The 15,721-nt window shown below is 39.4% G+C and overlaps 1 protein-coding gene across 2 annotated transcripts in view; it reads left to right on the top strand.

The window, feature by feature from the left end:
- The window catches only part of DSCAM (DS cell adhesion molecule), a 481,343-nt gene that overhangs the window by 71,425 nt on the left and 394,197 nt on the right, over positions 1-15,721 (top strand). For both annotated transcript variants that reach the window (XM_068914257.1, XM_068914268.1), the window contains exon 3: positions 4,465-4,611. In XM_068914257.1, coding sequence (XP_068770358.1) covers positions 4,465-4,611 — 147 coding nt within the window. The remainder of the gene's footprint in view (positions 1-4,464; positions 4,612-15,721) is intronic.

Here is a 15,721-nt window from a genome sequence, read left to right as displayed (position 1 = left end):
AGGAAAAATGAACGAATAATGAAACCACTAATCGGACCATACTTATTGAAGAGCTGTGAGGAGAAACGCGTATAGTCTTTGATTTTCATTTAGGGACTGGAAAAAGGTGAAATGTTTGCCTAATCACATCCCTTCTCAGTTGCTTATATTTAGTTGTGCCTTGTTTTGAGAGAGAAACTTTTGTCCTATATAATAATTGAGCAACTGATTTTGGTACATAGGAAGTGCTTTTGGTTTAAGTTGTGCTACTGTTTTCTGTGCTGACTGTATACAGACTCTCTCAACTAGGAGAGAGTTACAATCAGACCAAAATCAGTCCGTTTGTCGCAACACATAAACACAATTGCATAGGTTTTGAAGGTTTTGTCTACACACTTTAGTTAATTACAATATTCAAACAAATGAACAAACAGAAGCTAGTCTGGGGGCTGACCCTTGGCTAATGGAAATCCTCATAGTCTCTTTGGTGTCAGTGGAGCTATGATAATCTTTTTTCAGAAGAGAAACATATGTTTTGGAGGTATGTCTTTACAAGACTTATATTGGAAAAATTGTAAACAGCAAATAGTTAAAGAGTTGTTGTCCTGGACTCTCTTCTTAAGCAAAAGAATGCAGTCAGCTCTTCTTAATGATAACTTAATGTTCAGAAATTCATAGTTTGACAACTGGAAGGCAAGACTAAACCCTACATTTTCAAGAAATTTGTGTGTCTTATCTAAATTATAGTCTAATAGTCTAAAACAGTGTTTTACACAAGAAGTGACTAGAAGAAGAAAGTACATATGTTATGTGTGCAGAATTTCTATAATGATCTTTGCTTCCTCTGAAAAACACTTAGTCGTCCACAGATCAAAAAAGCTGGAAAACCACTGGCGCCCGCAAGAATACATAGAAACCCATTTTGCATTTGGAGAATATGTGGCCTTTTTTTCCCTGATTTTGTTTTTAGTTTTAAAAGTTTGTGGACAAGGTATCAGAGTATTTAGAGAGAACATTATATTTGTTGTCCTATGTGGATTAGTTAATGTATCTAAATTTTGAGAGTCTTTTAGGCAGAAATTTTTCCAATATCAGTTGCCACATTTTTTGTTTTGTAAATTAACTGAAGTGATGGTTTAAAGAAGGCTAAAACTAAAACTTGCAACCTTGATGGCTAAGGCTCTGAACTGATATTCATTCAGTTGTGAAACCATATGATGTAGATGACAGTATGTGGCTATGCCCATTGCTCAGCAGTGACCCTTTTATTCAAGTAACCCCAGAAGACGACTGCTTTATATGCTGGGACTATCTTGTGGCACAGATCTATCTATTCAGTTTTAGAAATAAACTTCTCAAATGGAAGAAGGGCATGAAAAGAAAGGCTTTGTAATGGGTGGCTGTAGCTGCTGGGCTCATAAACTGTTTTTTTGGACCAAACGCTTTTTTTGCCCCTTCTCCCTCCCTTTTTAGCCTTTTACCCTTTATCCATTCATTTTGCTGTATGAATCAACTTTCCACTTAACATGAGGCTTGGATAACAAGTTAAACAAGTCCCTTCTTCCCATGAATATACCTTGTGCATTAGAGCTGTCATTGTGCCTAACAGCAGACAATAGCTATTAGTCAGTCTGCTTTCCAGAGACTGGTATAATCTGCCAGTCCTAGGAAAATACAGTTTTTAACACCACTTTCCAAGCATAGCAGTAAGTGTATTTTATGCTCAAATGGTACAGGAGAAGCAAGTAAACCCTGTGTTGCTCAAATATATGAAGTAATAAACTTTATTTATCTGTATGATGCTTCCAGTCACATTGCTGTTCATGTGGAGATTTGTACACGGCTCCAGTTTGGCCCTAATTAGCATGATGTTATGGATCCTTTTCTAATCCCTTTTCTTCTCCTTCTCGTACTCCTGCTCTTTCAATTCCCTCCAAAAGCAATAGAGTTTCCCAGGAATACAGAGGCAATCAGTGGAGCATCTGACTGCAGCACAGCCATGCAAAGACTAGGATAGGTCTGCCCGTTCTCACAACCAGCTTGGGAAAGCCTGAAGCTGATTTATCTGTTACCTAAGAAGATGGGTAGCAGCTATGATGGTTCAAGCTCACAGATATATGCAAAAATGCAATTCAAATAAAGTTTCCATGTAATGCAGATTAAACACACCCCCTGCCCTCCCCCCACCATCTCCCCCATTGTAAAGCAACAAAGACTCAAATCTCTTCCAGGGCAATCCCAGATGGAAATGAAGGTGCATGCTTCCATTTCACATGCAAACTTTCCTGTGCAATTACAGGAGGATGAATATTTTTTAGCAAAGGCTAAAATTCTCATATAAAATCAAGACTCACAGAACTAGAATTTAAAAAAAATTAAATCAGCAAATCATTTGTGCGGGGTGGCAAAACCAAGATCTGGAAATCACTGAGGGGCCCCTGAACTCACAATGATGTAAATTTTTTAAGCAAGGAAATGAATACATCTCCTTCCAGTTTATGTGCTCCACAGTTTCTGTGGTTGCTTACTGAAACGATCAATGGGACAGTAAGCTATAAAATGATACAGCAGGTTTTCAAACTGGGCTAAACAGTTCTGAAAAAATACAAGCAAGGTTAAACTTGCCTTATTTTTAGCAGTGTGTTAGGATATTGCTTTAAAAAAGCCCTTGCCTGTAAATAATGGTTGGAGCATGAGCATTAGACAAGAGTCAGCCTCATAAAGATGATCTATGTGCGTTGGAGCCATTCCCTCTAGTGTGGAACAAGATTAGGGGCTGCTTCATCGTAGGGCAGCCAATGTGGTGAAGTCACTGCATTAAGGGTGCTTATGCTATTATCAGCTCAGCAAAGGTATCCTTATAACAGAGTTAAAGAACTTAACTTTTTAGATTAAAAAAAGTTGACTTTTTTTAAAAACTGGTGGTGTGTATCTCATTACAGAAGATGGATTTGTCTTAATTTTTTAAGTTATCATTAAGTTTGTTTATTTTTGATTAGAGTTTCTAGCTGCTCTATTGCTAAAGTCTTGTTTGAAATAGAGAACTTCAGTCTTCTTGCAGTGGTGGCACTGGACCTGAAAACTCACTACTGTTTGCATTTTTTGACAACTACAGTTACATTTCAGCACATTCATTTTTTTTCTTTAAAGCCATTGTGAATGGGGTTGACATTTAAAAATTCCAGTGCTCCTGCTATATGGAAATATATGTACAAACATTGCAAAGGATTTACAGATGCCTTAGTCCACAATGAATGTGGTTAAATGTAATCGGTAGAGGTTTGTGGGCAGTATACGTGGGCAAGAAGTGTTGCTGTAACATGATACTTCCGCACTGCTGACTTGGTTACACTGGTGCACTAGGATTGTTCTTGCCAAATTTTTTTACCCTTAAACATAGTATGCATGCCTCAGACATACACGCCATCTTACACTACATTTATCCTTATGTTGATTGAAACTGTTCCTCACTTCACCACCACCACCGCAAGATAAATAACTATATTGGTCTGTGGTGGTTTTTTTTCTTTCTCCTTGACCTTGTGCTCCTGTGGAGCTTCTGCCTGTCCTTCCTATCTTACTCATTTACCTCTTCTTGTAGAAAATAACTTTTATTTCTTTGCTGTTCTGCCTTCTTCTCCATTAACTATTGCTCACAGGATTTTCACCCCTCTTTCTTCATTGCATTGCTTCAGTGCCAGGATTTTCCTACTTTCCAGTCTCCCACCCTAGGCAACCGCATCTCATCCCAGCAACCTTAGTTTGGCATGAAAGATTTGTCCAGGTCTGCATCTTCTCTTTCCCCTTCAGCCATTAGTTTAATTCTTCCAGCTGCTGGAAGAATTATATCATGCATCTCAGTGCTTCCACACTGTGCAATCACTGTTTCTATTTTCTGATTGCTACCTCATTTTCTTTGGTGCTGGCCAATTGACTGTAGCTCTTACCTTACCTGCTATTGTTCCTCTGTGGCTCTGAGACACCTTGCTTTTTTTTCTCTGACTGTCACCTCCATCGATTTTCTTCTTCAGTTCTCATTTCTTCAAAATCTTAAATGACACTGATCAGCTTTTCTACCCTCTGGATGTCTTGTTCACACGCAGTAGTTATATGTAGTTTGTACCCTTTGATGGAGCAGAAAACAATTTGTGAGGGGAAGCATGGCATGACAAACTAGATAAGTAACAGAAGACATAACACCATTTACCCCTGTAAAATGTGCAGTTCCTGCAAAAATCTTTTCTCCTTGTCTTAAGAATTAGGTAGTGGAGGAACTCGGAAACACTGTGAAATGCAGATTTCGAGGAAACAGAAAGATCTTGGTATATTTTCATATTCATTTGCAATCAGCCTCACAAAACTGTATCATTTACCCAGATAAAAAGTTCATAATGCAAGTAACCTTCTTGGGTGAACTTTTACACGGCTAGCTTAAGAAGTGGATGATTATGACTTGTTTAATGAAACGCGTTCTCCCGTTTTCAGTTTTACGGGAACCCTATACAGTCCGTGTGGAGGACCAGAAAGCCATGAGAGGCAATGTAGCAGTGTTCAAGTGCATTATCCCCTCCTCTGTGGAGGCATACATCACTGTTGTCTCATGGGAGAAAGACACAGTCTCGCTTGTCTCAGGTAAGCTGTTACAGCTTTCTTTTCTTGGTGATGGTGGCTATAGTTCCTGTTTTTCCCATAATGCCTGATGTTTACTTTGAGTTGATCATAGCTGAATGGTGTTTCATCTTTCCTGTAACATATTTCACATTAGCATTGCTGCGTACCTATGACTGTGTGTGACATGAAGGTTTTAGACAGCCCTGCTTTTTCTAGCTTGCTTGAGGGGGAAATAACATGTTTTTTGTTTTATACTAGACATAAAGTTAGCTTCCTGGTGGTGTGGCAATGGGTTCATGTTTTAACTTTGATAAGAAAACCCTTTGTGCCAGAGAAATTTCAGTATTATAGTGCCTGTGTTGGGCTGCAATTGTTTTTCAGTAGTGATGTTAATTATGGACTAGAAGAAATCCTGAGTTTAAATTTGTTTGCTTATGTTTAAATGAGGTATGTGACTGTTATTCATACTTTCATAATATTTTTATCTCAAACGTCTTTACAGATGACACTGGAGGGTTAAGCACGCTGTAAAATGTGCTGTAAGCCAAACATATTGAAGTGAAACAATATATTCTGAAAGAGTTGTATGCATTAATCTATTTACTGACAATGTGAGGAACTGTGAGGCATTGTTCAAAAAGAACTAGGAATTCAAGCAAAGACTATTCAACATTTTAAAGCATTAAACATTGTAAGAAATTCATAGCGGAAAGTATGTGTGGGCAAAATATTTTCAGTTTGGTATATACTTAAATTATATATTACACACAATGCATCTGCTGTTACGTGTGCAATGATTTGTGTGTGTAGGAATTTGAAATATATTGTTGCAGGGTAGTACAGAATGGAAAAAATAACCTGAGTTGAATTGCTGCAGAGCATTTTTAAGAATGTGCTTGTGTTTAACTGTACAACAGTATATATGGAAATATTTTTTCACCTTCTCCTCAGTAAATTATTCATCTTTCCTTTTTTATGAATGAGGGTTTAATAGAAATATCTGTGCTTCTTTAACTCATGATCTTGATTTTATTTCTCTATATAGTTTATTAATCATTTATATAAGCTTGTCCTTTTTTGGATATATTTCAAATAGCTTGCTAATGATTTGATAGGTATTTAAGTAACATATAATTCATGATCAGTTGTCCTATACTGTTGGCATAGTATAGCAACTTTTTAAGCTTGATAAATCCACTTCCTTGTTTTTAGTTACGCTTTTATATTTTGAGCTGGCATATGATTTTCATCACTGGGCAACTGGCACTGAATGTTTCTCCACAAACAGGCCTGTAACATCTGGATTGTAGGACTCTCAAACACAGCTTCTCAGCCAATAAATTACGGTCTTATTTGTAGTTCAGTATACAAATAAGCTTTCCATTATTCCATTTAAAATGATACAGAACTATCATTAAGATTATCTAATGCATAACTGGATGGATTTGTTTACTTTGCTTCCGCTTAAAATAGACTACTACATGGTACATATACATCTGTACATGTGAGTACTGGTTGAGAGAAAAGAATGTGTATGCATGCATTGGTAGCTAGTTTAATATTAAAGTTCATTCATTCTGCATTATCAGAAAAACATGAATATTTTCTACATTAACATAGATTGCGTCCCTTCAGGCTGGTTTTTTTTTTTTTTTAATACTAATATTAGTACCTAGTCTTTATGTAATATCTTTGAGTGGCTTAATCTTACCCTTCACTCCAGAATCGGGATTAGGGCATGCAGGTTTCTGTATCTGTCTCTTTAGAGGAGGAAGTGGTTAGTCTATCTTTATTTCCTCTTTCAAACTTTAAGGGCTGAAAGTGTGTAATCATATTTGACTATCTGAGCCTAAATTTCATCTTTTCTCCTAGTGCACCTTCTGACTGTGGCTGAGCAAGCTGCAATCATTAAAAACCTATTAAAAATTCCAGGGCTTAAAGAACAATTTTTAATTATCTCACAATTCCTCAATTCCACATTTAGAAATCTAAATGGAAATAAAACGTAATTCATTAAAACCAATGCTCATTAAAAATTTCTCTTTAGCCTATTTGACCATATTATGGAAAAGATTTAGTTTCAGAGATGAAATCACAGGTTAGATTAAAGGTCTATGCTGTCTGTTGTGCCAGGGCAAAAGTAAGGCAGAGAAATATCACTCCATTTTAACCAGAATGACTGCAAGATTTGTTTACTTGCTGTTTATACTCTTAGGGCTTTAGCTGCAGCTTAATAGTGGGGGCATCTAGAAAACAGAACCCACACAAGGTTAACTCACACATCTGCCTCGAGTTTTACCCATAGTCTATTTTGCAGTAGTTTGGCCGTGAACTCAAATAGTAGATATTCATCACACTTGCCTTCTTAGAATGCTACAGCTGATGAATAGGATGCAAGACACAACAGGGCTATTGAGCTTGTTTCCACTGATGATCAGTTCTCTGAGGAAATACATATGCCTACTTATATAGCCATTACTAGCACAATTTTTTTTCTGTGTATGCCAGATCAGCTTTCCTAGTATTTTTGTCTCACCGTTTAATATTGGAGAGCATGAAGTCCTGATTTGTTTTGTTCTTATTTTTTAAAGGAACTGATTAACAGGTGAGTCATTAACATAGCTCTCACTTCTGCTGCTGATGAGTCGAAACCTCTACTATGAAAGAGCTAGAATATAAAAAAGATGGGTACTCACAGAGTGATGATTATCTTTGTTTGAGGTGGACAAAGCTTTTGTGGGAAAATTAAGTAGTCTCCACTTAAAAAGAAAAAAAAAAACAACAAAAGGGAGAGAAAGAGAGAGACAGAGGAAAAGATGAGAGACATTTTCCCTGAGACGGCAGGCGTGTTTTAAATAGAACACACAAATAGGCTTGGAGGCTTAAATCCAGAGGAGGAAATGAGAGACTCCCTATGAAAGGAAACAAGGTGGCTCTACAGTGGGAAAGCTCCGTATTGTGAGTGGTCCAGCAGAGAAGATTTCTTTTTTTTAAAAGACTTTAACCCTGTTGCAATACTTCCAAATATAATTTAGAGTAAATATTTCATAGACTTATATATCTGGACTCCCATTCTGACTACTAGGATAAAGAGATTTATAGACAAACCAGAATACTTCCCACTGTTACTTACTGTTCTAGATATCATTTCTCTTTTTATGTAAATCTGGCATTGTAAAGGGGAGAAAAACAGTCAGAGTGTTTTTACTTAGTATAATAAAAATCTAGCTTTTAGAAAGAGCATTTAAGGGGCATATTCCTTGATTAGGAAACATTTTTTTTGCTAGTGCAGCAATGTGCCATACTGTATATATCTACTTTTGGCGGTATGATTAGTTACCAGAGAGCACAGTGTTGTCCATAGTAATCAGCATGTAATAAAAATGGCTAGCCGAAGCATCTTTTATCAAAGAGTGTCCAGATGTGTCAGATTCCCTGTTCAAGAAAGGGGCAGATGCCCTGTCTGGAGCCAGAAAATACTAAATTCAGTGACGTTTCCATGTGCGAGGACAGCTGTGAACTGGAAAGGTATGTGTATGCCTGTCTGTCTGTCATGGAAACAGCCAAGTAACACTGGGGTTTTGCTCCTACCCTTTCTTTTTCAAGGCAACTGTAAATCTGAAGCTAAAAAGTTTTTGGGGGATATCTTTTTGGGGTGAAGGTAGTGGGGGGGGGAAAGAGTTTTAAAAAAGCAAGGCAAATACAATTTTTTGTTAAATCTATTTTTGGGAAAAATAAGAAACAATAAATACACAGAAATTTTTTCTAGTAGAAAGCTCTATTTTGAATAATAATTGTTGTATGAAATATTCAGTCATCTCTAATAGATACAGCTGTATTGCAGACTTTTGTGATAGGCACAGTTAAGGACAGCAGCAGACCTCTGCAATTGTCAGTCTGCTACAAATGCATGATATATATCTTATGTTATTTACCCATCCATATCTCCTAGTGAAAACAATCACGCTTTCCAGTGGTGCCTTGTCTAACGCTTTCTAAAATGTGGGTAGAATAGAAGAACCAGTGGCAATTCTGAGACGTTTTAAGGGGCTTGCTAGATGCAGATTACTGTTTTACAAAACTCGACATCTATACCTTCAAGATTTCTCTTCTGAAGATCCTCCCGCTTTTCTGAAGAATTAGTATTGCCAATTGTCTTGAAAATGAGCCTGAAATTTGTGTGCTTTATAATAAATAATGTAGTGATGTGCAGTTTTCTTTCTTGTATTTGCATCAGTAACCAATTCTTATGTATTTTTGCGAGATGACACTAAATGTGAAAGCTTAAATAATCTGCTAATGTCATATGACTGGTAGCTGCATACAGCTCAAAGGTCCAGTTTCCTTTCCTTCTTACTGTTTGCCTTTACGATCCGTTCCTCAAGAAAGCGACTTCTGGAATCAGCTCTATGTTGACCCTGTAACCACTGAAAACAGTTTAGGCCCTGCAGGACCAAAGGAGGCGGTGAAGTATATTTTTGTAGCAACAGCCATAAAAACAAGCAGGGACAGTACCGAAATGCACCGTGCTGCTGATCGTGCTCCTGTTTCTGCTGCTGTTGAGCAGCCATGAGGCAGGTGGGAGCCCAAACGCTCGGCTCTTAGCGTTTGTTCCTCACGGGCAAACCAGTAAAGCTGGACTAGAGAGGAGGGCAAAGGCGCAAAATGACTGCTGATTCTGCTCTCTCTCTCAGCGAAAGCAAAGAGCCGTACGGAGCCACTTCATGTGTTAATTAGCTGCGATGCGAGTGAGGGATGGGTGCGGTGATAGGGGAAGGAGGGCAGAAAGGGGTTATTAAAAATAAAGGTCGGCACAGGGTGCCAGCAACGGGACAGAAAGGAGGAGAATGAGGAGCAGAAGGGAGCAGAGAGAAAGGCAGAAGAATAAATTTTGTTCTGTCGCTACCTGCTGTATTTCTGTTACGAGTGCCTCCTATGCTGATGCTGATAACTATGAGCGGTTTTTAGTTTTTCATGTATCCTAGTAGCTTAGTGCCAAGAGCAGGATCATGAATAGGTTCATGCCCTGACCTTTCTGAATTCCCATTTTCTTGTCTAATGACATACCTTGCACGATTCTGTCCGATTTATACACAAAATGCGACTGCTGAAAAAAAAGGTAGAAAAGGAGAGAGATGGATAATAACAACTACGCACAACGATGTATTTAAATCAGCACAGAAGGAATAGCAGCTTTGAGCGAAAGGTGTGTAAGCATGAATGGACCCAGCTCTCTGAAGGGCTCTGATTGACGTGCAGATGACAGCTGATGAGTCTTTGAGCCAGAATACTTTCCATGGGCCATAAATGAGATACATTGGACCACGGCTTGAGAAGTGTCACTGATGTACAATGACCTACATTTAATGTAATGAATTGCATTATTTATTTACGCACCATTCCTCCAGTCTTGTCTTCCGAAGGCTCAGGGGCTCTTGGCTCTCTCGCTGTACAGAGGGCTTTCCAAATTGCTGTGGCTGACAGTAAGCAGTGAGTGTTTGCCAGTAGTTATCACGTGGTGGCATCTAAAATACGGCAGTGTGGTTTTTGTTTGTGCTGGGGTTTGGAGATTGCAGCAGCTATCCAGTTTACTTACAGTGGTGGTTGTTTCTTTGGTCATGAGGTTTGTACATGGTGAAAAAAATAGTGTCTTTATAGAGAATGGTCCCAGATGCTGAGTCTCGTCTTCAGAATTAGATTATGGCTGATGATCAGAGGGATTAACGTTGAGGCTGTGTCTAGGAGAGAGGAGCCGTGATCTTTCTTGTTTTCGTTTGATGTCAGGGTTTAATCAGGGTTGCCATCCAGCAAGTATTCAGCAAACACTTAACCTACGCCACTGAATGCTCTAGATGCAAGTGTTTTAACCTAGTCCAGGTGAAGTGGGACGAAGAGTACAAATTGCTAGGGTTAAATATTGACAGTATGTATGAATTAAAAAAAAAAGAGTATAAATTACCTTCTATCAGAAATATGACAGTGGGATTTAAATCCGCTATTCAAAATAGCGATAGCACACAGAAAATTAATCAGACAGAGCCTTACAGCTGAGCTCCCTTGACTCCTGAGGAAGCTAATGTGAGTAGCGTTCAGCAGTGCTCAGGTCAGACTGTAGGTTTGCTGTTACAGTAATGTATTTTTTAAGCTTCTTGAGGACTTGTAAAGTGCACTTGCCCATCTCTAAAGACAGTATATTGCTTCCTCGCTTTCTCTTTGAACAAGATTATTTTCCTAAGGGACTAAGAAAAAGTCATTTACTACATTATTTGAGAAGTACTATTTGAGACACTTAGTCACCTGCATTTTTCCTGATAGCACTGTGTGTTTGTTTGTTTGTTTTTTAAGAGAAGAGTGTCTCTCAATCCTAGAAATTGGAGATGATAAAAATCTAGCACGGCCTGGTTGTGCAAACATTTGTCATGCTCTCCTTGGACTCAATGCAAGCTAAAATTGTAGCTGAGCAAAGCAATGCACTTCAACTGTTTATTGGAGGACCTTTCCTCTGGCTCCTCTGCAGTGTGTGCTCCTGTTCTGCTCCCCATTATGCTACACTGGAGTATTTTGATCAGACTAATCGTTCTAAAATTATGGCAGGATTAGATGCAAGGTTTTCAATGACTTTGTGCGAGGCAGCTGTTTAGAATGACTTGGAGGGATAAAGGTGGACAGCATCTGAGGTACATGTCATAAAATCATGTTTTGGTAACATGGAAAAAGGGGAGTGATAAGATTTTAAGTAAAGGATTGGCTTGCTGATCGTTTACTTAGCGCAGTGATGCATGCATGTGAAACCTAGGTCAACGGCAGGTGTTGTTTCCCTATAGAAGGAATTCACAGATTTTCCTAGGGGTGACAGGACGTTTTGGATGCTCTTGGGGCATGGAACATTGGTGGCTGTTGGGGAGAGACGGAAGAGAAAAATGTATTTGAGTGGGATGTCTCGGTGCCTAGAGCGCGCAAAGCCAAAATTTACTCTCTGACTTCCAGGAAATTTAATACTAATAAGGGTTCACAAATAGTGGCAGTATTCCTGGCATGTCAGTAATGAAGCGTGTCTGGCAGATACATACATTTTAATCTTTTCTCCTCCTATTGCCACTCTGTTTTGGATAGCCCTCTATTTCTGTCAATTGGGGGAAATCATTTCCCTGTCCTCTCCTTAAATAAACAAAGGACAATAACCCCCAATCCCTGAATCCTCTTTCTCTCCTTTTTTGCTCAACCCTTTAATTTTTCTTTCTCTGCTTACACAATTAAGGAGCATGAAAAACTTGACTGGCCTCAGGCCCCCTTCAGAATTGCTTCTTGTGCTCTTGAGAATTAAATGGATAGAGAGAAAGAGTGAGCGACAGAAAGACAGATTGTAATTCTACTTTCTACATTAGGGCTCCAAATATTTGGATTTTTTTTTCCTATGGTATACATTTCTCTCTTTCCCTCTCTGTGTCTTTGAGTGTGTATATATATAAGGACATCCATCATGGCTCTGTTCAGGCCTAAGGGTCTGTTGGACCATGCATAACATTATCAAATCTGATGCCCTAACTGTTCTGTTTTACCACCTTGTTATTGATGTTGCCAGTCATGAAGAGGTTTCTTTCAGCACGGCTGCGTTCAGTTGCACAGATAGTCTCTCGCTGGAAATATCTGTGTCACGTTATTTTCCCTCCAGATGTACTTGAAGTTTCTTTCATTTTTCCTGGGGTGAATCCCATTTTATTTTCTGGCCAGCTTTTTCTAGCCTCCTCAGTTCCTGTAATACGTTCCAGTCCTCTCTGGGGTTTGTAAAACCTCCAAATAAATACGGCCTACCCTTTAATTAATGTGATGTTTACCAGATCTTTATTAAAGATGAAATAAGAGCAGACTGATTGCTAACCTTCACAGGCATTGACTCGTTTCTGTTTTGTCCTTGCTCTTTTATTTGCAATTCTTCAGGCAGTTTTTGATTCATGTAACTTTACTGGAATAAAATATTTGAAGCAATATTTTTATTGACATGGTTAGATGTGGAGGATTATTTTTTTTGTCTGATTTGTCGATGGCAAAGCCCAGTGCTACCAGTTTTGATACCAATGAGCTAGGAACAGGAACATACTGGAGTGAATCAGTGCACTGACTTTAGGTCTAATTCTTTTATTTTCATTTTTATTTTTTGAAATAGTGACCATTGACTAGTTTTCTTCTTTATAATACATTTTGCTAGTGGCTTGTGATCTTGTCACCTTCCTAATAGTAGTAAGGAGAGAGGTGAGCAAATTATGTGCTGTATGCTTGGGGCTGTTCAACAAAACTCTGCATCTAACCTGAGCAAACAGCTAATGAGCTCTGAACGTTTTGATATGAGGAGACAAAACTGATGCATGAGGCTCATTTTAATGAGTGTGTGCCTTACTGCCTACAACCTGTTATACCATGGAGCTTTTGCCTGTGTATGGGGTTTAGCTGTTGCTGAGAGGGGTAGCATGTAAAAATCCTCACTAGCCATGATGACTGGTCTGTATTATTGCTATTTTTAATACATTGAGGATGTTCCTAACAGGTGACATCTGCAGGAAACAGTATTTTCCAGCGGTGACTGTTGAACTAACTGATTTTAAATAAAACATCATTACTGTGTAAAGCGCTATTGCCGTGCATAAGCCTGCATATTTCCAGAGCTTTAGATGGCCATACAGATGCTCATTCAAATTTGTCTTCCCCTCTTGAGAGTCAAATTTTAACTGAAAGGCTCATTAGAAGAATGACTCATTAGAAAGAATTTGAAATACATATCTGGTAGATCTTGGTTTCATTTGCTGTGACATCAGTGTCATATCTCTGTTGCTTCACCTCGATCTCTAAACTGTAGAGGCATATTTTAATAATACGTGTGCTTTTTCTTCCAGGGAAGGTTATGGTGAAGGCCAGGTGATACTTTACTTGGAATCAGTCTGCCAGTGAAATCTGGCTGCGTAACTGCAGCATGGTGGGGGAGGCTCTATCCTCCTACTGAAAGGGTGGTAGATCCAAAGGCTGAAAACTTCTGATGTAAACACTGGCTGTACGAAATGGTCTTTGGTGCTGCTAGAAACCTTGAACCTAGTGAATCTCTTATAAAAATGAGAGTACAGGAAAAGAAAGATTGAACTGCTTAGGTTCCCCCCATTCTTCCCCATCAAAATAGTTGCAATTACAATTGCAGATATTTTTCGGTACAAAAAAAGGCTACTAGCTTGCTACTTCATATTTTGTTAGATTTGGAATAAACTGTGCATGTTTTTACTAACGGTGTTAGTGTTGAATGAGTCGCTATGTTTACTGCAGGCCATGGAGACCGACATGATGCCATGCTTTCAACTGGTGGAGGAGTGTGATCCACACAGACCTGTCAACAAAAGCAGGTCAGCAGGATTGAGCAAGAAAAAAAAAATCAATAAATCTTTGAATTAATCATGCAGCTGCCAGAGAGAATTATGGGTGCATGAAATGAAGGATGTAGGTATATATCTATGGCAACTTATTCTTTTCTACCTCATTGTGTCCTTTTCTTTTTTCTGTCTGCCAGTTATCTCTCCCCTACCCCCATCTGAAATGTTCTGCATTTATTCTGATACCTTTGTGGGATACTCAACTGATCATTTTAAAGCAACTAATTCAATATGGATCACAGAAATCCCTCTTACTTTACTTTCACTGCGCTGCCATTTTTCTCTCTGACTTTCGTGCGCGCTCAATATGAATTAATACAGGAATTTCACCTCCACATAAAACTAAGATTGCACATCTTGTGCAGTGAATTGGACCGAAAACAACTGCTGCTTCGGTGAACAGAGGAGTTAAAAATTCATGCGTGCACTGCTGCTGTCTCAGGTGAGCGGCTGTCCTCGCTGAGCACTTCTGCAGCGCTGCGGCGGCAGGGTATGAGCCCTGTCATCTCCGGGGGACAAACTCGCACCTGAGCCGGACCCCCAGGCCAGTTCCCCCTCCCCGTGGCTGGGCCCCACCTGTGCCTCGCAGGCAGCCACAGTCAATAAACCTTCTTCCTAAGAGGGAGTGCTTTGAGCCTCGCTTTCCAAAGCTGGATGGCAGTCAGATGCAACCACAGAGAGCTGAAAGGGCAGCTCAGGAGGGAGTAATTTGACATTAGGAACATGCCTGAGAGGACCACGAGTAATTATGAATTAAGAGACGCATCCTTTCTGTATGCCTCTGTGGTTTCAGCTCTACGCTTTGATTGCGTTCTCCCCTCCTCCTCCTGCTCAGGATTTCCCATTGGTCGCTCTGCCCTGGCTTTGGAGGGATTGTGCTGCAGGTCTTCCCCAAGCAAAACTTTGGTGTTTTACTGCTGCCCTGCTTCCGAGTCTGGTGGTGTGGAAAGCGGATGAAATTAATGCCCCGCTGTGTGTAAATTTTTGCCTGCTCTGAAGGAGATGCCCTCCCATGTCTCCTTTGTGCACAGTATATCTTTGCAGATGGAGAATCTCCTCGTGGTGCACCACAAGGCTGTCTCCTCGGCTCTCTGCCTGGGGATCGAGCCTGGCTCTTTTCCAGCTGGGGGCGAGCCCAGTTTTGGATGCTCACTTTCACTGCAAGTTCAAATTCATTTTCCCTTTTCATCCATGGCTTTCTTTACAGATAGATAGCGATATTCATAAAATCCCTGAGAACAATTACCCTGCTACTTGTGGAAGGTCAGGGCAGCGCTGTTCAGGGACTACATGTTCCTGCAGGAAAGGCAGAGCTGGCATACTGCACTCCGGTTCTTCAATTGCGTGCCCAGGGAGAAAAATATCTAAATGTTTGTCCCCCTTCTCCATGAAAAGAGAACACCAAATTCCTGGCACGCTCAGAATATACATTTGAGTTCAGCTGAGAAGCTAACTTTTTAAAAATTTTGAACTAACAAAGAGACAAATAGGCTATAATTTTCTAGGGCCAGAGAAACTTTTTTAATGCCCTCCTTTTGTAAAATGTCCTGTACAACTGTGTCCAGTTAAATTCCATTCTCTAGTAAACCCACATATTTTATCATTCAAAGGGACATACTCTGTATAAAAGTAACATTTTTTTTTGCTCCTAGTACTCTTCTTGCAAGTGGTCCTCCAGGCAATACCTGAGTGACAATGATGGAAAAATATTTCTCTCCGAT

This window comes from Struthio camelus, chromosome 1 (genome assembly GCF_040807025.1).
Source record: "Struthio camelus isolate bStrCam1 chromosome 1, bStrCam1.hap1, whole genome shotgun sequence".
Taxonomy (NCBI): Eukaryota; Metazoa; Chordata; class Aves; order Struthioniformes; family Struthionidae; genus Struthio; species Struthio camelus.
This window is presented reverse-complemented; position numbering and strand designations above follow the sequence as displayed.